The following is a 27952-nucleotide window of genomic DNA, read 5'->3' on the forward strand; positions in this document are numbered from 1 at the left end:
GGCTGTGTAGACGCATATAATCCATTTTGAGGAAGATAATCCGGGATCAGATCCTGGAATAGAGGCCAGTGTAGACCCAGCCTCCATGGCAGCATTATCATCTTCTCCCACTTCTTCCTCTTAGGCCTCGTCTACACTGTCATATAATCCAGTATGAATCCCAGTTAATATGGGATGGAGGGCAGGATAGACCCAGCCTCATCTGCAGTTCAACCTGCACGAAAGGGTCAGTGTGGATGAGGCCTGAGTGGCAAGCCCTGGGTGGCTTGGGTCTCCCTCCCCAAAGGAATCCAAGGAAAGCGGCCAATTAAAAATAAAGAGGTACATTTATTCTAATCAGATATTATTAAACAAGACCATTTTGGATTAGACAATTATATCATATTAAATTACAATAAACTGAGAGTGGGGGGGCTTCTCCAATCGCACTGTTCAAGGGCGGTTCTTCCCCTCCGGCACTAGGCTGTGGGTCCTGGGGTTTGCAGAGGAGGGAGGGGGCCCTTGGAAACCCCCCATCCGCCAGAGTGGCCTGGGCCTCCCTCCACGGCCAGCCCCGGATCCACAGGAGGCAGCCAGAGCAGCCAAAGGGGAAGAGCAGCGCTTTCACAGTGGAGTGGGATCCTCTCCTGCACAACAACACAATTACAATATACGAAATAACAACAAAGCAAAAAAACCCCAAATCTATGGAAGTCCTGTCTTCTCTCTCCTATTCTTGCAGGTGCCAGTCAGGGTCTCTCGAGGTTAATGTCCCTCGGTGGTCAGGTTCCTTCACTCTTAAGCGTCCTTTGCCGGTCAGGGTCCCTCGGTGGTCAAGCTCCCTTGAGGTTAATGTCCCTCGATGGTCAGGGTCCTTCGTCCTTAAGGGTCCCTCGGCGGTCAGGGTCCCTCGGTGGTCACTGTCCCTCGGATCCTCCATCCAGAGCGGCCCTGCAAGAACGGCAGAGCAGCGTCAGTGGGGAGCGCTGCCCCTCTTCCTCCTCTTCCTCCTCCGTGGCCCCAGCAGCCAGGCCTCCGTCAAGATGAGCCCAGGTGAGGGAGGGGGCAGGTGGGGGGGCAAGGGTCCCCAAGGAGGCCCTTGGCCCATTGCCAGGGGGGGAGGAATGGCCACCTGCTTCATAGGTTTGTAAAGGCCACTGACAGCCGCAAAGGGACAGAGGGAGGGATGATGGAGATGTTGGGGGGGGGCAGGAGGAGGGAGGCGTGGCAGTGCCTGGAGGGGGAGGGGGAGGAGAGGAGGGGCAGGACCCCTGGGTGGGCAAGAGGGAGGGAGGTGCCCTTGTGGAGATGCCACCTTGGGGACGAGGAGGCGGTGGTGGCATCCCAGGCCGAAAGGGAGGGGTCGGGGGAGGGGGCAGAAGTCAAAGGAGGCGGAGCCCAGCCCAAGTGGAGGAAGGAAGGCCCAGGGAGCAGGTGGTGGTCCCTCCCCTCCAGGCCCCCAAATCCCCCACAGAACAGAACAGAGCACAACGTTGAGCGATATTCGAGAAGACAAAAACCCGAAAGGAACAAAAATTAAAAAGAACATTTTAAAACAGAAGCTCTTGCTGATGATCTTATTTGCCCAATTGAAGACTTTGTGGAAAATATCCGAAAAAGGATCTAACAATGTTTATTTGGCAAGGAAAGAGAGCGAGGATTAAATGTATGAACTTAACGGGTGAAAAGAACAGAGGAGGCTTAGGACTCCCTGGTGTAAAATCATATTATGAGCCATGTGTATGAGTTTGGAGAAAGGATTGGACGACTCTCCAAAAAGCAAGAATCCTGACACTAGAGGGATTCGACCTCAGGCAAGGCTGGCACGCATGGAATGGATGAATGGGAGGATTATAAACTGAAATACACTTATTCATACGAATTAAAAGAATATCGGTAAAAAATGATGTACCAGCAATACATCACCCCCGACAAACTAGAAAAATGTTATAAAAATTTAGACACAAAGTGCTGGAAATGGGAATCAGAACAAGGCACCTTCTTCCACATGTGGTGGAATTGCAAAAAAACAAAAGAAAATTCTGGAAAGCAATTCACGCCAGAAGATATTACAGGAACAAATTAAACTTAGGTTGTTGTAGGTTTTTTCGGGCCATATGTCCATGTTCTAGAGGCATTCTCTCCTGACGTTTCACCTGCATCTATGGCAATCATCCTCAGAGGTGATAGATGCAGGCGAAACGTCAGGAGAGAATGCCTCTAGAACATGGTCATATAGCCCGAAAAAACCTACAACAACCCAGTAATTCTGGCCATGAAAGCCTTCGACAAGAAATTAAACTTAAATTGGAACACTTTTTATTGGGAATTACAGATGAAAAATTAGAGAAGAATAAAGATGTCTTCTTTAACTATCTAATTTTCCCCAGCCCTTGCCTTCCCTCACTCCTTCTCCTTCTCCCCACTTCCCCACACCTCACGCAGTTCCCCCACCACATCCCTAACTACTTTCCCTTTCTTCCCTGTTTTACCTAATTGGGAAATTTCCATAAAAATTGATGTTAGCAATGAAACCAGAGAGGGGCCAGAGGGGCCCAGGCAGTCTTCCTGCTCTGCTCTGTCCTGCTCTGCTCTGTTCCCAGGGCCCCTGGTGGCAATGGGGCCCAGAGCGGGGGCGGGGCTTCTGCAGGGGGCGGGGCTTCCCTGGGCCAGGGCTGGGCAGACTCCCGCCCACTGGACGCTACTTCCCTTTGGGGCTGCGGCACAGCTGGAGCGCAGGTCTTCCTGCTGGGCGCGCACGCGGGGGATCGTGGTGTTCCTGCAAAGGGCAGAGAAAGCAGGTCTTGGGTCTCCTTCCATGGGGGCCTCTCTTAGGGCCTGCGCTGAAGGAGACCCCAAGGCGGACCCTCCTCGGCTGACGTGGACCCCTCGCTTGTCTCCTCGTCTGCTCTTTCTGCCCTGTGACTCCAACCGCCTGGGGTTCTCTGTGTGCTTGGAGGGAGTCTCTACGCTCTGGAACTGATCAGGCTAACCACTGTTGTTTTGTTTTCCTTCCATCCCAAAGCTCTTTACAAACCTCCCTCCCTCCTTCCCTTTCTCCCTCCCTCCTTCTTGCCTTCTCTCTCTTTTCTACCCCTTCTTCCCTTCCTCCTTCTCATCTTCCTTCCTTCCACCTCCCTCGCTTCCTCACTCAGCCCTCCCTCCCTTCCCTCCCTTCTTCTTTTCGCTCCTTCCCTCCCCTCCTTCTCCCCCCCTATTCCTCTTTCAACCCTTCTTGCCTACTCCCTCCCTCCTATCTTCCATCCCTTCCTCCTTCCCTCCTCCCTCTATCCTTCCTTGCTTTGTCTTTTCCCTCTCTCCCTCCATTTCCTCCCTCCTTTCTCCTGGTTCTCATCTTCCTCCCTCCCTAGCTTCCTCCTTTCCATTTCTCCTTTCCTCACTCAGTCCTCCTTCCCCCTCCCATCTTCCATCCCTTCCTCCTTCCCTCCCTCCCTCCCTCACTTCTTCCTTTCCCTTCCTCCCTTCCTCTCTCAGTTCTCCCATCTTCCACCCCTTATTTCTTCCCTCCTCCCTTCCTCCCTCTATCCTTCCTTGCTTTCTCTTTTCCCTGCCTCCATTTCCTCCCTTCCTCCCTCTCATCTTCCTCCCTCCCTCCCACCTCCCTCACTTCCTGCTTTCCCTTTCTACATTCCTCTCTCAGTCCTCCTTCCCCCCATCTTCCATCCCTTCCTCCTCCCCTCCCTCCCCTCCCTTCCTTCTTCTTTTCCCTCCCTCCCTCCCTCCCTTCTCCCCCTCTATTCCTCCTTCAAGCCTTCTTGCCTACTCCCTCCCTCCCATCTTCCATCCCTTCCTCCTTTACCTCCTTCCCCCCTCCCTCCCTCTTATCCTCCCTTGCTTTCTTTTCCCCTCCCTTCTTTCTTTCTTCCTCCTCCCTCTTTTCTCCCTCCCACCTCCCTCACTTCCTGCTTTCCCTTTCTACATTCCTCTCAATCCTCCTTCCTCCCCATCTTCCATCCCTTCCTCCTTTACCTCCTCCCTCCTTCCCTCTATCATCCCTTGCTTTCTTTTTCCCCTCCCTTCTTCCTTTCTTCCTCCTCCCTCTTTTCCCCCTCCCTTCCTCCCTCCCTCTCATATTCCTCCCTCCCTCCCTCCCTCACTTCCTGCTTTTCCTTTCTACATTCCTCTCTGTCCTTCCCCTTTCCCCCTTCCCTCCCTCCCTTTGTCCCTCCCTCCCTTTCCTCCCTCGCTTCTTAATTTCCCTTCCTCCCTTCCTCTCTCAGTTCTCCCTTCCCACCTTCCATCCCTTCCTCCTTTCCCTCCTTCCTCCCTTCACCCCTCCCTTGCTCTCTCTTCGCTTCCTTTCTCTTTTCCTTCCCTCTTCCTTTTCCTCCTGCCTCCCTCCATTTCTTCCTCCTTACTTTCCTCCCTCTATCCTTTCTTTCCTCCTCCTCCTTTTCCTCCCTCTTTTCTCCCTCCCTCCCACCTCCCTCACTTCCTCCTTTCCCTTTCTCCCTTCCCTTCTCAGTCCTCCTTTCCCCCTCCCATCTTCCTCTCAGTTCTCCCTTCCCTCCCATCTTCCATCCCTTCCTCCTTTCCCTCCTTCGTCCCTCCTTCGCTCTCTCTTCACTTCCTTTCTCTTTTCCCTCCCTCTTCCCTTTCTTCCTCCCTCCCCCCATTTCTTCCTCCCTCCTTTCCTCCCTCTATCCTTTCTTCCTCCCTCTTTTTCTCCTTCCCTCCCCCCTCCCTCCCTCTTTCTTTCCTCCTCCCTCCCTTCCTCCCTCCCTCCCTTCCTTACCTGTCCATCAGATGGGTGGGTCCTTGGCGTACTCTGGCGGGTACCTCTGTCGCCTGCTGGCCGCCACCAAGCGCCGAAGAGCAGCTTGCAGTCCGTGCCGGGAGTGGAGGGCGGAGGTCCTGGCGAGGATGGCCTTGGTCTCCCAGCCAACTCGCCTGACTTCAGGGTCATGGTCGGCAAGGAGGAAGATCAGCCCTGGAAGGGAGAGAGGGAGGGAGGAGAAAAGGTGAGGGAGGGCACACGGACTCCCCAGGGAGCCTCTCCCCCCAGGCCCAGGCCCTCTCAGGCCCCACTTACAGGCCTCGAAGGTGCAGACGTTACTCTGGGTCGCGATGCTGCCGATCTTGTGAAGCAGGTGACCTGGAAGGGAAGGCAGGCAACAAAGAAGAGAGGGATGATCTCCTTGAGCAAAGAGTGCCCTGGAGTTCCCCAGGAGGGGCTCCAAGGACTGTTCTGCAATGGGGCTGGGGGGGTCCCTCTGGGGAAAAGGCCCCTCCTGCTGCCCCAATGGCTGACCTGGAAGCCAGGGGTGGGCACGAAGGGGGCCAAGACCCTCCCGGTCCCTTACCCAGCAACATGGCTGCCGTCTTCTTTGCTGATGGATGTTGGCTCTTAAAGAAAAGCAGGAAGCCATACACCTTCTCCTCCAACTCCCACCTGGAGCTGCAGTGCTGGATCTGGAGGAGAGAGCGGGGTCAAAAGAGGCCAGGCAGAAGGGCCCTTGACTGCCAGGCCTTAGGGCGACCACTGACCAGGCGCTTGCAGATCTTGTGCAGCAGCTCCTGCAGGCTGAAGGTGTCCCGCGCCAGAACGCTCTCCTCCAGGTGCCATCCGAGGACCTTCGCCGGCTCCCGGAGGGTCTCCCTCGCAGCCTTCCAAGAGGAGAAGGAAGAGGGAAGCTGAGCCAGGGTCCCCTGGAGGGCAAGGGCCCCCTCCCTCCTCCGTGAGCCCCAAGGCCTTGTGGGGCCAGAGCTGGGCTTCCCTCCTACCTTGGCAACCTCCTCATCCTCATCTTCCACATGCACCAGCACCGCCAGGAGGCCATGGATGGTCTGGCGCTCCTGATTGGGATCTTCTGGGCGCCAGAGTATATGTTGGAAGCATTCCAGGGCTGCCTTCCGGATCTTGGCCGCCTCCTAAAAGGGGGAGTGAAAAGAAAGCCATCTTTCCCCCGTTTCCTTCCCTGAAGGCCCTTCTCAGGGCATGGGGAGAGGGAAAAGCCAGCTCCCTCCCTCCCTCCCCAAGGAGGAGGCCCAGGGGCCAAGACTCACGTGGTGGAAGAGAAGGCGGTAGACGGCAGCCAGGTGAACCTTCGCGGGGCCCCGGTCTTCTTCCTCAAGCAAGGGCTCCAGCCGGCCAGCCAGGTCCAGGAACTCCAAGGTGACGTTGTGGTGGGGGGATTGCAGCCCCGCAGTGACCCCGACCAGGAGCTCCTTAAGGCCCATGGTCTGCAAAGAGAGAGGAAGGAGGGCCAAGTCAAAGCGCAGCCCTGCGTAAGATGTACCCTGCAGAGGATGCCGGACCACAGGCCTCCCCCCTTCCTTGAGAAAGGAACCTTCCAGGATCTTCTTGCTACGACCTCAAGAGCAAGGCCTGCTGCGTGGAGCCTGGGCTGTGCTTGACTTACCTCCCTGTAGGTCTTGCAGAGCAGGAGAAGGCCCTGCCTGCTCTGATGTTGGACAGCCAGGCTGCGATGTTGGAGCCAGGCTGTGAGCAGCGTCCAGGTCTTCTCCGGGGAGTGAGGGCGCTGGCCGATGTGCAGTAGCTGAAAGAGAAGAGGAGAAGCGTGAGGGGCTAGAGCCAGGAAGGGAAGCACTGCCTCTCCTCGCCTCGCCAGCCCTGCCCTAAGGCCCTTTCCAACCCCAAAACCCAGGCCGACCAACCCTCCTCACCTGAATATAGAAGGCCACCACGCCGGCTGAATGCTCCAGCGGCGCTTCTTCCTCCCAGGTGGAACTCAGGTGCCGGAGAAGGGAAGAAGAGGACTTGAGGAGGCTCCTGCAAGACAAAAGAGACCCCCTGAGGAAACCCAGCCAGAGAGAACAAGCCGGGCCTCCTCCCTGAACCTCCTCCAGCCCTTGCTCCTTACTGTAACTGGAGGGCCATCCCCTCGGGGCAGACGCTGGGATCTTCGAACATCTTTTCGGAGGTCTCGTTGTGGGACACCCAGGCCACCCTCTTCACTAGCACGGAGACGATCTTCGCCAATTCTCTGCAGAAGAAAAAGGAAAGAAAAAGGCTTACTTCCCAGTGGAGGGTCTGAGTCCCCCATCAGGCCCCCCAAAAGGGTTGGGAGTCCCGCTGACCCTTCCTCCCCACCCTCTCCTTACCCTGGAGGAATGTAGCCACTGCTCCGGTTCCTGCTGGGTGCCTCCAACCCAGGCCTTGTGACCTCGATGAAGTTGGTCACCAAGGCGAGCAGAAGCTCCAGGAACCACCCCTCCAGGCGACAGCTCTCCTTGATGTGCTTCACGATCCCGCCGATGGCCCGCGTCGCTCTTGCCTGTGGAGAGAAAGGAGGAGGTTTGAACCTCAACAGAAGGAGGGCTCCTGGTCAAGGCTGGGAAAGAGGGGGTCCCATTCTCCTTCCCCTTACCGTGGCCGCATCCCAAGCAGGGCCGCCCTGTTCCTCGCCCTCCTGGGCCAGCCAAGGGCCCTCCTTCACCTTGGCCAGGAACAGGTCCAGCGCCGCCTCCAGGCAACAATACTGTGAATTTAGTACGGCGCATACTAATTCACCACAAGGCCTGTGAATGAAGAGAGGGAAGAGGGAGCCATGGTCAGGGCCAGCCTTGTCTCCGACCCCATGGGGAGACCGCTAGGGCCCCATTGGGACAGGGATGGGGCACCCCCAGGCCCAGCTCTCTTACCTCCCATTGGACTCCAGAAAGTGGTCCGTGGCCATCTTGAGGTGTTTTCGGGCCACGTAGTCCACTGCTTGCATGGCCTCTGCAGAGGAGGGACTGCAGACAAGCATGCAAAGACGATGCAGGTGTTCTTTCGCCTGAAAGCAAAGAAAGGAGGGAAGAAACAATGGCACCCGGCAGCCATAGAAAGGCCCCTGGGGCCAAAAGTGGAGGGAGAGAGTTGACAGGTGAAGTGTGGAGAATGCCTGCTGAGGGTAACTGGGTATTGGGCTCCCAACATACCTTTCCAGTGGCCAGAGAGACCACCAGGTGACGAACGGGAGCCGAGAAGAGCAGCCTACCTGAAGGCCGGATTTCTCTGAGACGAACCTGTCATCCGGAAGGTCTCTGCAGGAGGCCCCTCTTCATCTCCTGAAGAAGGCATTGGGCGATGCCTCTTGGGTGGTGGTCCCAGGCCTGGCCGGGGGGAACTCTGGGCCTTACCTGCTCTGGGTCCAGGGAGGACCACCTCCGAGGATGAAGGGCCATGTCTACGGCTTCCTCGTGGCTCAGGGAACTGGAAGAGAGAGAGGCACAAGGAGGTGAGGCCTGGCAGGGCAGGGACGGAGGACAAGGAGCAGGGCTGTGGTCATCCCTCCCGGGCAATAGCAACGCACCTGCTCGAACTGGGGGGAGGGTCCCACACCTCATCCTCTATGCTGGCGATGTCTGCCAGCGTTGCCTCATCAGAGTCCTGCAAAAGACAATTGGGCAGAGGAGTGAAAAAGGGGCCAAAAGAGAAGGAATGGGAAGGCAGCCCAGGGGAGGACTAGAGTGGGAGGAAGGAGGTGAAAGGAGGGGCAGGGAGAGGAAAAGAGGTGGGGGGTAGAGAGGAAGGCGCCCACCCCTCTTTTACCGTCCCCTTCCCTTCCTTACCATCTTCTGAGAGAGCTCGTTGAGACTGCAAGGAGAGAGAGACAAGAAGGCAAGGTCAGAAGAAGTCCTCCCCTCTCTTCTCTCTGGTGGAGCCCCCCAAGCCCCCATGGAATAAGAGTGCAGGCTGAGGCCCCCTTGGCCTCAATTGGGAGAGGGAGGGAGGAGACCTCTGCCTGCCATGTTCCCCTGAAACTGGGAAGGAGGTACCTCTCTGTATTGAGGTCCAGGGCCACCCACTCCGGCAGGAACAACTCAGAAGGGATCCCAACTTCCTTTGAGCCCTGTTGAGAGGGAAGAAGGGGGAAGAAGAGGGAAGTTCGTGCTGTGCCTTTTGCCACACCCTCCCTCACTCTTTCCCAGGTGAATTCGTACTGCTAATCCTGGAGAGGGTTGGACTGCAACCCCCAGATCTCCTCCCCAATGACCACGCTGCCTGGGGCTGATGGGACTTTAGAGTTGCCGGATTCCCACCGCAAGGGAGGCCTCTTCAGCCAAGGGCCACCTTGAACTCAAGGGGTCTTGTGGTGGCCCTGAGCCAGCTCCCCCTTTCCAGCCCCCCTCTTTCACTCACCAAGTCTTTGGGTAGTTTGTTCTGCGGCGGAGTTGGGCTCTTCTCCGAGAGGAAGCTGCTGGAAGGGCAAGGGACAGAAGAAGAGCTCAGCTTGGGATCCCCTCCAATCTCCCAAGGTCCCCAAGGCCAGCCCCACCCCAAGGACCTTCCAGCCCCTGGGAGGAAGGCAACGTTCTGGGAGGCCCCAAACCCCCAGACCGCAGCCTGCCCTACACTCCCCCCCCCTCAAAAAAAATCATGGGCAGGAGGTACCTCTCTGCTCTCTCGGAGGACGTCAGGCTCCCCCTCTGCACTTCCAGGCTGCTGTCCGCCCAGGGGAGCTCCTCTCTCCCCAGAAACTGTAGGAAAAGGAAGGGAAACTCAGGGCTCCAACAAAGAAGGGCTTCTCCTTCCGCTACAACCTCTCTCCCTCCAGTCATGTTTGGACTGCCACCCTCAGCATTCCTCTCAGTTGACCACACTGTCAGAGGCTGCTGGGATTTGCAGTCCAACGACACATGAGGGCTGTAGGATCTCCTCCGCTCTTCAGCAGAGGCCCACCTGGGAACCAAAGCGGAATTGCCCTCCTTTCTTGGATGCTGACCGCTGCCTTGGCCCAGCTTCTGTGAGGGACAGGGAATGAACGGGATGGAGGAACCCAAGGGGAAAGGACAGCTATCTTGCTCCAGGGGTCACCAGGGGACACTCAACCCACCACTCATCTCCTGTCCCTAAAGCTCTGTCTCCCTCTGAAGGCGGGCATCTCTTCTGCTTTGGTCAGACCCTGCCTGGAATAGGACTGTGTCCAGTTCTGGGCACCAACGGTCAGAACAGACAGGGACAAACTAGATTGTGTTTAGAGAAGAGTGACCAAAAGGGTGAAAGGTCTGAGAACGATGACTCCCTTTGAGGACTGGGTGAGGGAGCCGGGAATATTTGCATTGGAAAAGAGAAGGCAGAGAGGGGATATGAGGGCCATGTTTAAATATTTGGAAGGGTGTCCCATTTGGGGGTGGGGGGTGGGGGGGAGCTTGATTCCTGTGTCTACAGCTGCTGATGGAGACTAGATTCACACATTCATAGAATAAGAGTTGGCAGATATCCCCAAAGGCCATCTAGTCCAGCCCAGTTCTGCCATTCAGTAGAAGGAAGCCCTACTGGACTCCAAGGCAGGAAAAGCCCTCTATCAAACAGCATTTTCTGTCAGGAATCTCTTCCTCATGTTTAGGCAGAATCTCTTCTCCTGCAGTTGGAAACCATTGCTCCTTGAGGCCCTTGTCTCTGGAGCAGCTGAAAACAAGCTTCCCTCTCCTCAATGGGACATCTCTTCTGATATTCAAACTTGGCTCTCATGCCCCTCTCGGCCTTCTTTTCTCCAAGCTAAACACACTCTGCTCCCAGAGCGGCTCCTCATAGGAATGCATGTCATTCAGTTCCTTAGCAAGCTTCTTAAGCGACCAATGTCCAATGTGGCAAATTGCAAGTCCAGAGTTTTCAGACCCATGGAAATGATCTGCCAGGAATCATTTCTAGAGTTTTTGTTTTATTGCTCTACCCCACCAACTGGCCAGACCACCAAGTTTGGAGGATTGATCCCAGCATTCACTTGAGGGTCAATCCAAGCTAATTCTCCATGATTTGAGAAGCTGATGGATTTCACCCCACAGGGGACACAAGGCGGCTTACAAAATCCGGCAAGACTTTAATGCCGTAACACACACTTTACAATAAAAGAAATATAACCAACATAACCAAGGCTGGAGTTAAACATGAACAGTAGGCTTGGGCAATCCATGGTTCTAAATGGTTCTAAAGTACTTACAAAACTAAAGTTCTGGTGGTGAAAATTTCAGAACTCTAACAAAACTTTCAAAATTTAATTATTATTTCATTATTGGTGATTTTAATGACAGAACCAATTAGGAACTGCCATTTATTATGAAATTTTGAGAGTTTTCTTAGAGTTCTGAAATTTTCACCACCAGAACTTTAGTTTTGTAAGTACTTTAGAACCATTTAGAACCATGGATTGCCCAAGCCTAATGAACAACCTTAGATATGCAGATGATACCACTTTGAGGGCTGAAAGGGAGGAGGAGCTAAGGAGCCTTCTAACCAAGGTGAAAGAAGAAAGGGCAAAAGCTGGGTTGCAGTTAAACATAAAAAAAACAAGATGATGGCAACCAGACTGATTGATAACTGGCAAATAGAAGGAGAAAACGTGGAGGCCGTGACAGACTTTGTATTTCTAGGTGTGAAGATGACTGTAGACACAGACTGCGGCCAGGAAATCAGAAGACGTTTCCTTCTTGGGAAGAGAGCAAGGACCAATCTCGATCAAATAGTGAAGAGTAGAGACATCACACTGGCAATGAATGGTCGCATAGTTAAAGCAGTGGTATTCCCCGTGGTAACTTATGGATGCAAGAGCTGGACCATAAGGAAGGCTGAGTGAAGGAAGATAGATGCTTTTGAACTGTGGAGTTGGAGGAAAATTCTGAGAGTGCCTTAAACCGCAAGAAGATCCAACCAGTCCATACTTCAGGTATGAATGCCCAGCTGCTCACTGGAGGGAAAGATATTAGAGGCAAAGATGAAGTCCTTTGGCCACATCATGAGAAGACAGGAACGCTTGGAGAAGAGAATGATGCTGGGGAAAATGGAAGGAAAAAGGAAGAGGGGCCGACCAAGGGGAAGGTGGATGGATGGTATCCTTGAAGTGACTGGCTTGACCTTGAAGGAGCTCAGGGTGGCCATGGCCAACAGGGAGCTCTGGCCTGGGCTGGTCCATGAGGGCACCAAGAGTCGGAAGCAACTGAACAAATACACAACAACAAAAACCATAACACATACCCTATCAACTATAAAACAATGAAAACATATAAGCCACTAAAAACACACAAGACAATGAAGCAGATTAAAACATATAACATATTCAAAGCATAAAGTGCTGAGTCGTGAGTTTATACTGAGTAATTCGTCCATAGTCATGGTCAAAACTTTTGAACTCGAATTACGTATTGGCATATTCTCTGAACGCCTGCGTACAAAGCCAGGTCTTTAGTTTTACCTGAAGACCAGGAGGGATGGGGCCTGCCTGATGTCACTAGGGAGGGAGTTCCACAACCGAGGGGCCATCACTGAGAAGGAAGGCCCTGTCTCATGTCCCCACCAATCATGCTTGCGAAGAGGGTGGGACGGAGAGCAGGACCTCCCCAGCAGATCTCAAAACTCTAGTTGGCTCATAAAGGGAGTTAAGTTCGAACAGGAAGTTGGACCAGAACCATTTCTAGTAAATTACTAGAAATCTTGGACATCTGCGCCCAGTCCCACAGTTTATCCCTCCAACTTTTGATGCTTTTTTTTTCACCTTTCCAATCTTTGACAATTGTTATACATGCACAACGAAGCTGTAATGACAAATTTCTCTTTCCAGGCACATCCCTGGATTTTTTAAAACTTGGTTATGGAACATTATATTTGTTACCTTGATCATTTTTTTCCAATAAGCCTGCACCAATTCACAAGACCATCACACATGGAAGAAGGTCCCTTTCTTTATTTTATACCTCCAACAGAATCCTGATTGGAAATTATCTATTTTGGTGAGGAGAGCTGTGGTTGCATAACACCTCTTCCTCTTTCACGGGCACGACTTGTGGGAACGAGGGAGAGAGCCTTCTCCGTTGTGGCCCCCCGGCTATGGAACTCGCTACCTGGTGAGATTAGGCAAGCCCCCACCCTGGCAGCCTTTAAGAAAGACCTAAAGACATGGCTTTTTCTGATGTGCCTTTGAAGAGTGACCATATATTCCAGTCCTGTTGTTTCACCTACACTGCTTCCCTCATATTGCACTTTCCCCCACCTTATTGAAAGTCAGTCCCCTATGAGATCCTCCCCCACAAATGTACCTTTTCATTGCTATCTCATCCAGTGTTTTATCATTTTATGTCGTGCATTTGGCCCGCCCATTGTGTTTTATTTTCCACTATGTTATTTTGTACTGTTTATTTTACTTAATTGGTTTATTTATTTTATTGTGATGTTATTTTGTTGTTTATATTTTATGTTGCTGTAATGTATCGCTGGGATTGGCCTCATTTAAGCCGCTCTGAGTCCCCTTAGGGGAGACGGTGGCACTGTAGACATAAAGATTATTATTATTATTATTATTATTATTATTATTATTATTATTATTATTACTGCATAACACCTATAGAACACTTTATATCAATTGTCTGTAACTGAAGCCGCCACTCTGAATTTGAAACCTTTATTCCACAGGTATTCCCAATGATCAAGATCTATGTTTCTCCCCAGATGTTTTGCCCATGAAATCATGGAGGATTTTACTTAGTTGTCTTCCAGGTTATAACATAGGATGTATAACATAGGACACATCTCCCCTTATGAACCAGCTAGGACAGGGGTCCTCAAACTAAGGCCCGGGGGCCGAATGCGGCCCTCCAAGGTCATTTACCCGGCCCTCGCTCAGGGTCAACCTAAGTCTGAAACGACTTGAAAGCACACAACAACAACAACAACAACAACAACAACAATCCTATCTCATCAGCCAAAAGCAGACCCACACTTCCCATTGAAATACTAATAAGTTTATATTTGTTAAAATTGTTCGTCATTTTATTTATTGTATTGTTTTTAAGTGTTTTTTTGCACTACAAATAAAATATGTGCAGTGTGCATAGGAAATCATTCATTTTTTTAAAATTATAATCTGGCCCTCCAACAGTTTGAGGGGCTGTGACCTGGCCCTCTGTTTAAAAAGTTTGAGGACCCCTGAGCTAGGACCTTAAGATCATCTGGGGAGGCCCTGTTCTCGATCCTGCCTGTGTCACAAATACGTTTGGCGGGGATGAGAGACAGGGCCTTCTCAGTGGTGGCCCCTTGGCTATGGAATGCCCTTCCTGGGGACATTAGATTGGCACCCTCCCTTTTAACATTCCGGAAAAAAGGTCAAGACTTGGCTGTTTGAGCAAGCGTTTGAAAATGCAGTGTGACAGACATATGGAACGGCTGGATGATGAGATTGGACAACGTTTTTAACTAAGAGACGTAAATGATTTATAATTTATTGATCTTGTTATGGTTTTGTATTATATGTTAATGTTTTTAAATTTTTATGGTGTTGTTGGGAATTGAATTGTTGCCTCTGTAAACCTCCCTGAGTCGCCTGTGGGCTGAGAAGGGCGGTATACAAATAGAATAAACAAACAAACAAATAAATATGTACAATTTTGGCTATTAAAGCAAGTAAAAAAGAAAACACAATTAGAGCCCTGGCAGACCGTGCAAAAAGAATCTGCGAAGCCCACCTCCTCCAAGGTGAACTGAACCACCTCAAGTGGGCTTTTCAGACCAATGGAGACTCCACCACAGACATCAGAAGAGCTGCTAGACCGAGAACAAGGCATGAGAGTCAAGACAGAGATCCACTCCGAAGAAAAGTGTTCTTGCCATCCATCAAGGGAACTACCGACTGCATAGGGAAGCTGATGAAAAAGCACAACCTTCAAACTATCGACAGACCCACTAAGAGAATCCAACAAATGCTCCGTTCGGCAAAGGACAAGAGGGATCCTCTCACCTCTGCAGGAGTCTACTGTATTCCATGAAGCTGTGGACAAGTCTACATAGAGACCACCACAAGCAGCCCAAAAAAAAAGCAAGGAACACGAAAGGCACTGCAGATTACTTCAACCAGAGAAGTCAGCCATAGCAGAGCACCTGATGAACCAACCTGAACACAGAATATTATTTGAGAACACAGAAATGCTGGACCACTCTAACAACTACCATGTCAGACTACACAGAGAAGCCATTGAAATCCACAACCATGTGGACAATTTTAACAGAAAAGAAGAAACTATGAAAATGAACAAAATCTGGCTGCCAGTATTTAAAAAAACTCTAAAATAAAAAAAACAACACTGAAAAACAGAGGCATTCCAGACAAAACAATCACCTCCCAACAAAGGATTCTCCCAGGCAGGAAGAAGCCAGACCTTAAAATTGCTATGCCATTAAATACTAATCAAGGTGACCAATTGAAACATTCACACCTACCTCCAACAGACAAGAGTTCTTTCCCCCGTCCTGGACATTCCACAGATATATAAACCTCACTTGCCTAGTTTCAATCAGACCTCACAACCTCTGAGGATGCCTGCCACAGATACAGGCAAAAAATCAGGAGAGAATGCTTCTGGAACATAGCCATATAGCCCGAAAAACTCACAAGAACCCAAACTTTTTCTTCTTTTTCTAAGATAGTTTCAAATTCTGGTTTTTTGTTGTTGTTTTTTTAATCTGCTGCTGCATCCCACTCTTGACTCATGTTCAGTTTGCGGTCTATTAGGGCTCCTAAGTCCTTTTCACATGGACTGTTTTCAAGTCCAGGGTCACCCATTTCATTTTTGTTGCCAAAGTCTCGTATGGTAGAGTTCTCCCTGCTAAAATCCATCTTGTAACTCTTGGCCCACCTTTATAATCTCTTACGGTCCCTTTGGTCCCTTTTGAGATGAAATTTTAAATTTTATTGCATAGCAGTAATAAACAAAACACAAAAACAAAGAACAAATACTGAAATAACGAACGAAAACTGTACAGTTCCAACATCGTTCCAGGCCTGTTCCCTCCACCCCCATCCTCATGAACCCACCGCCTACGATTTCTGTCACTACTCACTGTGACTCTATACAATATATAAGCAAATGGAAGAGAAATATATGGAGTTACAGAATAGATATGATAAAAAAACTAAAAAAGAAATAGATATGTTGAAAGAAGAGCTGAAGGAAATTGATAAGTTTATATATAGAAAAAATAATTAATCGTTAAAATACGACCTAGCAAAATTTCTTGCTGCACAGTTACAAAGCCATATTGGGCTCACTACACACTACATCAAGGACTCAGCCCACTTCATAGAAAAAATCAGCAATCTCAAGCTAAATACCAACGACAAAGTGATCAGCTACGATGTGGTATCTCTATTTACCATGGTCCTGGTAGCAGACACCATGGCACTCATCAACCAGAGGTTCCCAGAAGACATCACGGCTCTGTTTCACCATTGCCTCACCACCAGTTACTTTCAGTGGGACAATGAATTCTACGAACAGAAAGATGGAGTAGCTATGGGGAGCCCTCTCAGCCCAGTCATAGCTAACTTTTACATTGAACACTTTGAAAAACAAGCTCTTGAAACAGCAACCAAAAAGCCCACGATATGGTTCAGATATGTGGATGACACCTTCACCATTTGGAGCCATGGAGAAGAAGAACTCAACAAGTTCCTGGACCATCTTAACAGCATCCACCCAAAAATCCAGTTCACCATGGAAAAAGAAAATGAAGGAAGACTGCCTTTTCTAGATGTCCTAGTCATCCGCAAACCAGATCAACAATTGGGTCACACCGTCTACAGAAAACCCACACACACGGATAGATATCTACATAAAAACTCCAACCATCACCCAAGTCAAAAAAGAAGCACCATCAAAGCCTTGGCAGACCGTGCAAAAAGAATCTGCGAACCCCACCTCCTCCAAGATGAACTGAACCACCTCAACTGGGCTCTACAGGCCAAAGGATACTCCACCTCAGGCATCAGAAGAGCTGCAAGACCAAGAACAAGCCACGAGAGTTAAGATGAAGATCCACCCAGAGGAAAAGTGTTCCTGCCATACATCAAGGGAACCACTGACCGCATAGGGAAGCTGATGAGGAAACACAACATACAAACAATCTACAAACCCACCAAGAAAATCCAACAAATGCTACGTTCAGCAAAGGACAAGAGGGATCCTCTCACCTCTGCAGGAGTCTACCGTGTACCATGCAGCTGTGGACAAGTCTACATAGGGACCACCAAATGCAGCGCCCAGACACGCATCAAGGAACATGAAAGGCACTGCAGACTACTTCAACCAGAGAAGTCAGCCATAGCAGAGCACCTGATGAACCAGCCTGGACACAGCATATTATTTGAGAACACAGAAATGCTGGACCACACCAACAACCACCATGTCAGACTACACAGAGAAGCCATTGAAATCCACAAGCATGTGGACAATTTCAACAGAAAGGAGGAGACCATGAAAATGAACAAAATCTGGCTACCAGTATTAAAAAACTCTAAAATTACAACAGCAAAACAACAGAGAGGAAACAACCAGGCACAGATTAACACCTCCCAGCAAGAGATTTTCCCAGGCTCAGGCAGGCCTTCAAATGCTAATGAAGGTGGTCAGTTGAAACATTCACACCTAGCTCCAGCAGAGAAGAGCTCTTTGCCCCACCCCAGCCATTCCACAGATATATAAACCCATTGTCCTAATTCCAACAGACCTCACTACCTCTGAGGATGCTTGCCATAGATGCAGGCGAAACGTCAGGAGAAATGCCTCTAGAACATGGCTCTATAGCCCAAAAAAACCCCCACAAGAACCTAAGATTACAAAATAGTTGCGTAAAATTTAGCAAATAGATTAAAGGATATATTACCAGAAGTGATATGGGATGATCAATACGGCTTTATTACGGGAAGAAATATAAGCCACCCACTGAGGAATTTGATCAACATTATCACCCAGAAAAGTAAAAAAAGTTACGCATTTATCAAATTGGATGTATACAAAGCATTTGATACAGTTAACCACAATTTCTTATTTAAAAGAATGGAAAATTTTGGAATAGGCAAGGAATTTATTGAAGTCATAAAAGAAATATATAAAAAGGGGAAGGCAAAAGGGAAAGTAAATGGGGGATATTTACCTACTTTACTTACTTACTTACTTTATTTCTATACCGCTTTTCTCAGCCCTCAGGCAACTCAAAGCGGTGAACAACATCAGTACAAAACATCACAAAACAAGTATAGGCAATTAAAAACAACTGTAACATAAATAATTAACATCAGTATAACAATCATTAGCGCCTGAACAGTAAAATCAGACTCCAGTCTCGTCATCCATTATTCCGTATTCCTATGTTCAATTACACTGTTTAATCAAATGCTTGTTCGAACAGCCAAGTCTTCACTTTCCTCCGAAACACCAGCAGGGAGGGGGCTAATCTGATATCTGCAGGCAGGGCGTTCCACAGCCGAGGGGCTACCACTGAGAAGGCCCTGTCTCTCATCCCCGCCAAGCGCGCCTGTGATGCAGGTGGGACAGAGACAGGGCCTCCCCAGATGATCTTACTGTCCTAGCTGGTTCATAGGAGGAGATGCGTTCGGAGAGGTAAGTAGGGCCAGAACCATTTAGGGCTTTATAGGCTAATGCCAGCACTTTGAATTGTGCCCGGTAGCAAACTGGCAGCCAGTGGAGCTGGCGCAACAGAGGAGTAGTATGCTCCCTGAGTGCCGCTCCTGTTAGCAACCTGGCTGCTGAACGCTGGACCATTTGAAGCTTCCGAGCAGTCTTCAAAGGCAACCCTGCGTAGAGAGCATTGCAGTAGTCTATACGGGATGTAACCAGAGCGTGGACTACCGTGGCCAAGTCAGACTTCTCAAGGTACGGGCGCAGCTGGCACACAAATTTTAACTGTGCGAATGCTCCCCTGGTCACCGCTGAAACCTGGGCTTCCAGGCTCAGCGACGAGTCCAAGATCACACCCAAGCAACGAGTCCAAGATCTGGATTATATGGCAGTGTAGAAGGATCAAGTAGGATATCTTATCAAGTATCACTCTGATCTGCCGGAACAAAAAGGGGCAAGTGAGACAGGGCTTGAAACTCAGCATGGAAAAGCTAGCTTCCCAACATCCTAGCAACTGTCAGGATGGGGTAAGGAACCATTGAGTAGAGAAGCAAGACAAATGTGCAGGAAGGCATTCAGTAGAGCCCAGCTACCAAGAAAGATAGGTTGCTGCTAAATGATTGGACAAAGGGTCTTCTAAATGTGATGGCTGGGGCAGTTGATGCTACTAAGTTCATCAAAAGACAAGGATTCAGAGTTTGCAGACGACACCAAATTGGGAGGGATAGCCAATACTCTAGAAGACAGCAGAATTCAAAACAATCTTGACAGATTAGACAGATGGGCCAATACTAACAAAATGAAGTTCAACAGTGACAAATGCAAGATACTCCACTTTGGTAGGAAAAATGAAATGCAAAGATACAGAATGGGGGACAATGCCTGGCTTGAGAGCAGTACGTGTGAAAAAGACCTTGGAGTCTTCGTGGACAACAAGTTAAACATGAGCCAACAATGTGATGTGGTGGCAAAAAAAAAAGCCAATAGGACTTTGGCCTGCATCAATAGGAGTCTAATATCTAGATCCAGGGAAGTCATGCTACCCCTCTATTCTGCCTTGGTTAGGACCACACCTGGAATATTGTGCCCAATTCTGGGCATCACAATTGAAGAGAGATATTGACAAGCTGGAATGTGTCCAGAAGAGGGTGACTAAAATAATCAAGGGTCTGGAGAACAAGCCCTATGAGGAGTGGCTTAAAGAGCCGGGCATGTTTAGCCTGAAGAAGAGAAGGCTGAGAGGAGATATGATAGCCATGTATAAATATGTGAGGGGAAGTCACAGGGAGGAGGGAGCGAACTTGTTTTCTGCTTCCTTGGAGACTAGGATGCAGAACAATGGCTTCAAACTACAAGAAATGAGATTCCACCTGAACATGAGGAAGAACTTCCTGACTGAGATTTGTTCAGCAATGGACCTCTCTGCCCCGAAGCGTGGTGATGGAGGCTCCTTCTTTGGAGGCTTTTAAACAGAGGCTCGATGGCCATCTGTCAGGGGTGCTTTGAATGCAATTTTCCTGCTTCTTTGCAGGGGGTTGGACTGGATGGCCCTTGAGGTCTCTTCCAACTCTATGATTCTAAAAGAAGAGTCTATTGAATGTCCACCCCAAGTAAACCATGGACAGCCTGGTACTCACACCTATGGTGGGAATGTAAGGAGACACAAAAGTTCTGGAATCAAATCTTCGTGAAAATTGAATTATATACAAAAATGAAAAATGATTTTAATACGGAGATTCTCTTAAAAGGGATTTGCGGGGACAGTAAAATAAAAGCACATGAACAAAAATGAGTTATGATGATGTTTAGAGCAGCACATGCTGTGATTGCCTGGGGATGGAAAGGAAAAAAGAAATGGACCCTGGGAAAATGGTATGAATCTGTGTGGGAACAAGTACAATGGGAAATTATGGACATTATAAGAAATGAAAAACTATGGAAGCAGAAGGAAATCAAAGAAATATGGTCACCCTTTGAAAATTGGATACAAGAAGCGAAACCAGAGGACGATCATTGGGGGGGAAAAACTAGAGAGATGCAACGATGGCTCGAATGAAGGAAGAAGGACCAACTTGTCAATGGGGGGGAGGGGGAGGGTTAAGGGGTGGAAAGAAAAAATGTATTGAAACCAAAGCAATGTAAAGGAAAGATAAATGTACTACAAATAGTTGTTAACAATACAAGAAAGATTTTTTTTTAAAAAAAAAAACGACTCACTGTGAGTCTCATACCTATTCTACCTGACTTTCTTCATGTGGACCCTTCATTGCTTCCTCCCCGAATACCATTGGATCGCTAGGCCATTTGATCAGAGTCTAATAGTTTTTCTTTCCAGTCCTTTGTTAGTATTTCCTTTTCCCCCTTCCAAGATTTCGCTATTGTTAATCTAGCACAGCGTTTCTCAACATGGAGGTCGGGACCCCTGGGAGGGGTCGCCAGGGGGTTTCAGAGGGGTCACTAAAGACCATCAGAAAACACAGTATTTTCTGTTGGTCATGGGAGTTCTGTGTGGAAAATTTGGTCCAATTCTGTCATTGGCAGGGTTCAGGATGCTCTTTGTTTGTAGGTAAACTATAAATCCCAGCAACTACAACTCCCAAATGTCACGGTCTGTTTTCCTCAAACTCCACCAGTATTCACATTTGGGCATATTGAGTATTTGTGCCAAGTTTGGTCCAGATCCATCATTATTTGAATCTACAGTGCTCTCTGGATGTAGGTGAACTACAACTCCAAAACTCAAGGTCAATACCCACCAAAGCCTTCCAGTATTTTCTGTTGGTCAAGGGTGTTATATGTGCCAAGTCTGGTTTAATTCCATCATTGCTGGAGTTCAAAATGCTCTTTGCTTGTAGATGAACTATAAATCCCAGCAACTACAACTCCCAAATGACAAAATCAACCCCCACCCCCCACCCCGCTCCAACCCCACCAGTATTCAAATTTGGGCATATCGGGGGTGTTTGTGTCAAGTTTGATCCAGTGAATGAAAATACATCCTGCTTATCCGGTATTTACATTACTATTCATAACAATAGCAAAATTACCGGGCATTCCCTGGGCATCATCCTTGCAGACAGCCAATTCTCTCACACCAGAAGCAACTTGCAGTTTCTCAAGTTGCTTCTGACATGATTTTTTAAAAGTAGCAACAAAAATAATGTTATGGTTGAGGGTCATCACAACATGAGGAACTGTATTAAAGGGTCACAGCAATCGGAAGGATGAGTAACACTGCTCTTGTTGTTGTTCATTCGTTCAGTCGCTTCCGACTCTGTGATCTCCTGGACACTGTTCTAGCAGCAACAAATCTATATTGACATATTTCTTCATCTCCTTTGCTAATTCTCTCTCTAAATCGCCCTAAAAGACACCTTTCTGGGTTTTTCTTAACCTTATTAGTCATAATTTTGCTTGTTTCTTTAATCACATTTTCCCAAAGATCTTGTACCATCTTACAAGTTCACCAAATATGGGAAGAGTGCTTTTCTGCGTCTTGCACCTCCAGCATTCCCTTTGGTGAAATTGATCTATTTTGGCCCCTTCATCTCTGGGTTTATAAAACAGGTGATGGAGGTGGAGGATGAGGAGAAAGAGTTGTCCTCCCTGTCCCTGGGGCAGAGGCCCAGAAGAAGGGGAGTGTGCTGGCCAGAAGCAGATGAGCCTCGTGGCAGTGGAGGACAAGGCGCAAACCAGTAAAAGGCTCTGCCCCGGACTGGTGCTAATGAGCACAACTTCCTGGGCATGGCCGTGGACCAGACAAGGTGCCGAGTGTGAAACACTCCCACCTCCCGGCACCAACCCCCCTGATTTTGTTCCTTGACAAAATTGAAGGAAAAGTTGATAAGGAGAAGACCTGGTTATGGCTCACGAATGGAACCCTGAAGGAGATAGAAGACCTGATTTCTAAAAGGTTCCTGGGAGGGAGAGGCCTCCTTCCTTACCTTCGACGCTGGCCTCACTTCAATGATGTACGACGGTAGAGAGGGCTCCTCCGCGCAGGTTCCTTGAGGCTTGATGTGCGTCTGGAGAGAGGGCTCCTCCGCACATGTTCCTTGTGGCTTGATGTGCGTCTGGAGAGAGGGCCCCTCTGCACAGGTTCCTTGTGGCTTGATGTGCGTCTGGAGAGAGGGCTCCTCCGCACAGCTTTCTTGTGGCTTGATGTGCGGCTGGAGAGAGGACACCTCCGCGCAGGTTCCTTGTGGCTCGGGAGGTCTGGAAAGGGGCAAGAGAAGGGCACAAAGCATGAGAGACTGGGGCATCCCACCCCCTGGATGGGGCCAAGGGTCCTGCAGCCCCCCTGGCTCCCTCCTTCCCTCCAATGGATGGTCCTGGAAGCCCATGGGGCCCCATGAGGGCATCCCTCTTCTCCACTCCAAGGGGCTTAACAAGAGATTGACCCCTGGAACTGGCTGCCACTGGGAGAGAGGGAGAGCTCTGGCAAGGCAACTAGGGGTCTGCCTGAGGAATGAGTGGCAGGAGTTTGGGATTGAGAGGAGGAGAGGGATTTACATGTGGCTGGTGACTGGCTGGCCCTTTCCACGCTCACCAATCCGCACCCACATGCAAATTCCCTCTCTGCATAGAAACCTCTCCATCCTAAGGGCCCCTCTCGCTACTTCCTCCACCAGCCAATCAGCACCCATATGCAAATTCCCTCTCACCTCTCACCCCTGCATACACATGCCTGCCTCCCTGAGGCCCCTCCCTCCTGCCCTCCCACAGCTAAGCCCCGCCCACAAACTTTTTTCCCTGCTGCCTAGACTAGTGCTAGCTCCCAATCTGTTGCATGGAACCCTATTATTCCACAAAAGCACGCTTAGGGATTCCATGGAAAATCTTAAAAATCAAATTTGAACAGGATTTTAAAATCAATTCAAACAGGTCTACGTATTGGATTGTCTCTAATGAGAAGGAAGAGTCTGGTTTTAGCCCTGGCTACAGGACAGAGATGGCTTTGGTTGCCTTGGGAGATGATGTACGAGGAGAACTAGACAGGGGAGTGTGTCCCTGGTGGTTCTCTTGGACCTCTTAGCGGCTTTCAGAGCCATCCCCTTGAAGGCGCAGGTTCGCAGCTTGGGTGTGATCCGGGACTCATCGCTGAGCCTGGAGCCCCAGGTCTCGGCGGTGATCAGGGGAGCATTTGCACAGCTTAGGCTTGTGCGCCAGCTGCGCCCGTACCTTGGGAAGTCTGACTTGGCCATGGTAGTCCACGCTCTGGTTACATCCTGCTTAGATTACTGCAACGCTGTCTATGTGGGGTTGCCCTTGAAGACGGCCCGGAAGCTTCAATTGGTCCAACGTGCAGCAGCCATGTTACTAACAGGAGCGGGACACAGGGAGCACACAACGCCTTTGTTGTACCAGATCCACTGGCTGCCGATTTGCTACCGGGCTCAATTCAAGGTGCTGGCGTTGGCCTATAAAGCCCTAAACGGTTCCGGCCCAAGATACCTAACTGACCTCCTCTCGGCCTATGAGCCCACGAGGACTTTGACATCGTCCGGGGAGGCCCTGCTCTCGATCCCGCCTGCCTCACAGGCGTGCCTGGCGGGGACGAGAGACAGGGCCTTCTCGGTGGTGGCTCCTCGGCTGTGGAACACCCTTCCCGTGGACATCAGACTGGCTCCTTCCCTGATGATATTCCGCAGGAAATTAAAGACCTGGCTGTTCAAGAAGGCGTTCGAACAAGAAGTGCAATAATTGCTAATGACGACAGGAATGGAACAACGGAAAATGACACTGGATTGTGGTTCAAACGATGAGACGACGTGAATGGCTGTTTGTATTATTGATATTGTTGATGTTTTTGATAATCATGTTTTTGGTTACTGCTAAATTGATATTTTAGATTGTGTCTTGAATTCTGAACCTTGTTTTTCTATGTTGTACACCGCTGTGAGTCGCCCCCGGGCTGAGAACAGCGGTATATAAGCAAAGTAAATAAATAAATAAATAAATAAATCAACCATGGTATCCTTCTGGGTCGCCTGGCTGGGATGGGACTCGGGGGCACTGTTTTACAGTGACACCGGTCTTTCCTGGAAGGGCGGACCCAGAAGGTGGCACTAGGGGATGCCTGATCGACCCTATGGCCATTGTCCTGTGGGGTCCTGCATCATCCGGAGTTTTGGAGTTCAGTGCGATCTGTACACAGATGACACCCAACGCTACTGCTCATTTCAACCGAAAGCGAAGGATGCCACTCAGACCCTGAACCAATGCAGCTGTAATGGACTGGATGAGGACAAACAAATTGAAATTGAAACCAAACAGTATCAGTCGTAAGGCAGATTAAGGTATAGGAGGCAAACTGTGTTAGATGGGGATACACTCCCCTTGAAACATCAGGTCTGCAGTATGGGGGTCTTTCTGAACTTATCACTACGCCTGGAAGCCTAGGTGTCGGTGGTGGCCAGGAGGGCCTTTGCACAATTAAAACTTGTGCGCCAGCTACACCCGTACCTTGAGAAGCCAGACTTGGCCATGGTGGTCCACACCTTAGTTACATCCCACCTAGACTACTGTGACAGGTTCTATGTGGGGCTGCCCCTGAAGAGTGCCCGGAAACCCAATTAGTCCAAAGAGCTGCAGCCCAGGGAGCACACAACTCCTCTGCTACAGCACCTGCACTGGCAGCCAATTTCTTTCCAAGCCTGATTTAAGGTGCTAGTTTTAACCCTTACATCCCTAAATGGTTGAGGTCCAACTTACTTATCTGCCCACACCTCCTCATACCAACCAGTTCGCTCTTTAAGATCTTCAGGGGAAGCTCTACTCTCACTTCCACCACAGTCGCAAATGTGGCTGACAGCAATGAGGGAGAGTGCATTCTCGGTGGCCTTCCCGAGCCAGTGGAACACCCTCCCGAAAGAAATTAAAACAGTGCCCTCCTTTCTTCTTTTAAGAACCAATTAAAAACTTTCCTGTTTAGACAGACTTTTAGTGAAGGAAATTAATCTGGAGTTACTGACTGGAGTAGAGTGCAATACAGTGTTTTGTATAGATGCTTGTAAGGACTTCATTGCATTAAGGTAATTAAACGGATGAAAAGATTCAGCTGTGTAGAGCTCCCCTTTCCTATAAAATGGGAGAACTGTTTACCCTCATCACACTACCATGCAACTCAGTATGTATCCGCATTCTTTGAGTTAATTTCTCATCACATTACAGTTCTGGGCTTATTCTCAAGGCTTTTTTTTATTGTTTTGGCAAAGACCTACTTTCTCGGTGAGGAAAAGGTAATGGCGGTGACGGAACTTTTACTAACCGCCCAGTCTTCTGTATGCCTGGGAGGGAGTCTCCCACAACTTCCCTGCCCACATTTTAAACTGGGAGCAACAAATGCCACTACGTTACAGGAAAGGTCAAACTTCCCAATGATTCCAAAAAATCAATTTCCTCACCAGACCTCAACAGACCTCACTACCTCTGAGGATGCTTGCCATAGATGCAGGCGAAACGTCAAGAGAAAATGCCTCTAGAACATGGCCATATAGCCCAAAAAAACCTACAACAACCTAATTTCCTCACCACCTCCTGACATGTTGAAAAAGACTGCTGCCCCCCACACTTAAAAACTACACAAAGACTGCACTCTCCTAAACTTGAGGCCAAATGAATGTGGTGGGATCAGAGGCTTCCTGAATTTTAAATGAAGTGGTTAGATGTTTTTATTTATATTTTTAACATGACTGAGCTTTGGAGAGCTTCTGTTCAACCATCTCAAAGCTCCCTGCTTGAGCGGTGATGGCATGATCATCAGCACAATTGAAACTCCCTGTCCCTTCTTACACAAATGATCAACAGTGGCTGATCATTTGTGTAAATGTTGAACATTGATGGAGCAAGCACGCTCCCTTGAGGCAGACTGTTCTTCTATGATTCTGTTTTCACCATCTACTTCTCTGGCCCTGGAATTCAACAAAAAGAGCTCCTGTTTTGTAGCAGATTTCCTATGAAGCGGGTGAGGTGATAGTCCTTTGTGATATTATAATTTTTCCTCAGGAGAAGGAGGTTATTTACAGTGTCATAGGCTGCTGACAGGTCTATGAAGACAGCTCCTGTAATTTGCTGCTTTTCAAAGCCGTCCTCTATGTACTGAGTCAGGTTCAACACTTGTGATGTGTAGCTTTTGCCTTTCCTGAAGCCAGCTTGCTGTGGGATCAGAAATGGGTCTACTTTTTCCATGATTCTATGCAGAATAAGTCTCTACAGAACTTTGTAAAGATGGCACAGCAAAGCGATTGGTCTATAGCTTTTTGGATCATTGCGGTCTTTGCCTGGTTTCAAGATGGCCATGACTCTTGTTTTCCTCCAGATTTTGGGGATCTGACAGGATGCAATGCAGTTGTTCATCGGCTTTAACAGCCAGCACCTTGCTTTTGAGCCAAAGTTCTTAATTTGTTTCATCCCTAGATCTTCCAGGCCAGCTGCTTTGAAATTTTTGCATCTATTGAAGGCCATGTCCAATTCAGTAGATGTAAAGGGTTCATGAAGGTTGTTGTTCTCAGTTTCGGGTTGTCTGACTATTGGTTTCCTTCCTACTTTGGTGGCAAGGTTGGGTTTCCCATTCTTCAGAAGTTGATGCGCTATCTGATCTCCCTTTATGTTGACATGAGTATTAGTTTGTGAGGAATCATTGCTCAACTGTCTTAGCAGCCTCCACGCTTTCTGACTGCTCCTTCCCATGTCGACTTCAGTTCTTTCTTGGCTTCAGAGATGGAGGACAAAATGCTCTGCACTGCCTGAAGTTTGCTCACTAAATGGGTCTTTGTTGTGGAGCCTGTAATAGTCTTCCAGCAAGGCAGCTGTTTCAGGAGTAATGCCCCGAAGGAAGTGTGTTCTGCAGCCTCTCAGTGTAGAGGCTCGTGAGCAGGTTTTTACTATTTCAATAAAGTGCTTGTATTCCTCGGGGATTGGGGTGACCGATATGATCTTGTCATCTAACATGCCTGAGAATTTAGTCCAATCTGCCTTTCTGAAGTTGAATCTTTTTTAAAATCGGACTTTCTGAGGCCTTATAGTTGGGAACAATTGGCGTACTATTGGTCAGTGCTGTGTGTTTGGTATTGGTGGTCCCACTGATTTAGTGCATTGCTGCACAATGCTGTCGCTCACAAACAAGAGGTCTGGGTTGTATCCTCGGTGCCATCTCCCACTGTTGTAGGATGGTGGGAGTCTACTATCATGAATAAGTGATGGTTTGTGCAGTTCAGCCCAGGAGAGGAAAGCCTCTCCATTGTTATCCTCCTGGGCATAGCATCATACATGGCTATGGCTGTTAAAGTCACCAATTACAACCTCCCTTTGGTGCTTAACAAAGTTCTCAGGAGAGGAGAAACAAAACTCTTCATTTGGGGGTTTGTACACAGAGGTAAATGTGATGTTATTAAGCTCTACTCTATAACCTTTATATTGTTTTCTTCAGTGTTATGGGCACTGTTGACTTGGAGGCCTGCTTTTACAAAGACAGTGCTTCCATATTGTGCATGTGGTCTTTTTCCTACTAAGATCATTCCTGGAACTTTTGGTTGCTTCTGTTGTTTCTTGGACACACAGCACGTCCCATTTCTTATCTCGACACAGTTCATAGGGCAGCTGT

The 27952-nt window shown here is 49.0% G+C and overlaps 2 protein-coding genes across 2 annotated transcripts in view; both read right to left on the reverse strand.

Moving 5' to 3' along the window:
• Positions 1 to 4742: 4742 nt before the first annotated feature.
• Positions 4743 to 8336, reverse strand: LOC137096197 (uncharacterized). Its single transcript, XM_067464829.1, has 13 exons — positions 8259 to 8336; positions 7606 to 8158; positions 7332 to 7482; positions 7066 to 7238; positions 6825 to 6947; positions 6628 to 6733; positions 6363 to 6500; positions 6007 to 6183; positions 5725 to 5871; positions 5488 to 5607; positions 5304 to 5412; positions 5033 to 5095; positions 4743 to 4930 (listed from the first exon to the last, which is right to left on the reverse strand). Exons 2-13 carry the CDS (start codon positions 7710 to 7712, stop codon positions 4743 to 4745), a joined length of 1602 nt encoding a protein of 533 aa, XP_067320930.1. The 5' UTR covers positions 7713 to 8158; positions 8259 to 8336.
• Positions 7975 to 27952, reverse strand: part of LOC137096198 (uncharacterized) — a 30853-nt gene continuing 10875 nt past the window's right edge. The window contains exons 3-9 of the mRNA XM_067464830.1: positions 22293 to 22809; positions 9341 to 9426; positions 9089 to 9146; positions 8725 to 8798; positions 8518 to 8542; positions 8259 to 8335; positions 7975 to 8158 (exon numbers count right to left, since the gene is read on the reverse strand). Coding sequence (XP_067320931.1) covers positions 7975 to 8158; positions 8259 to 8335; positions 8518 to 8542; positions 8725 to 8798; positions 9089 to 9146; positions 9341 to 9426; positions 22293 to 22809 — 1021 coding nt within the window. The remainder of the gene's footprint in view (positions 8159 to 8258; positions 8336 to 8517; positions 8543 to 8724; positions 8799 to 9088; positions 9147 to 9340; positions 9427 to 22292; positions 22810 to 27952) is intronic.

This window comes from Anolis sagrei, chromosome 2 (genome assembly GCF_037176765.1).
Source record: "Anolis sagrei isolate rAnoSag1 chromosome 2, rAnoSag1.mat, whole genome shotgun sequence".
NCBI lineage: Eukaryota > Metazoa > Chordata > Lepidosauria > Squamata > Dactyloidae > Anolis > Anolis sagrei.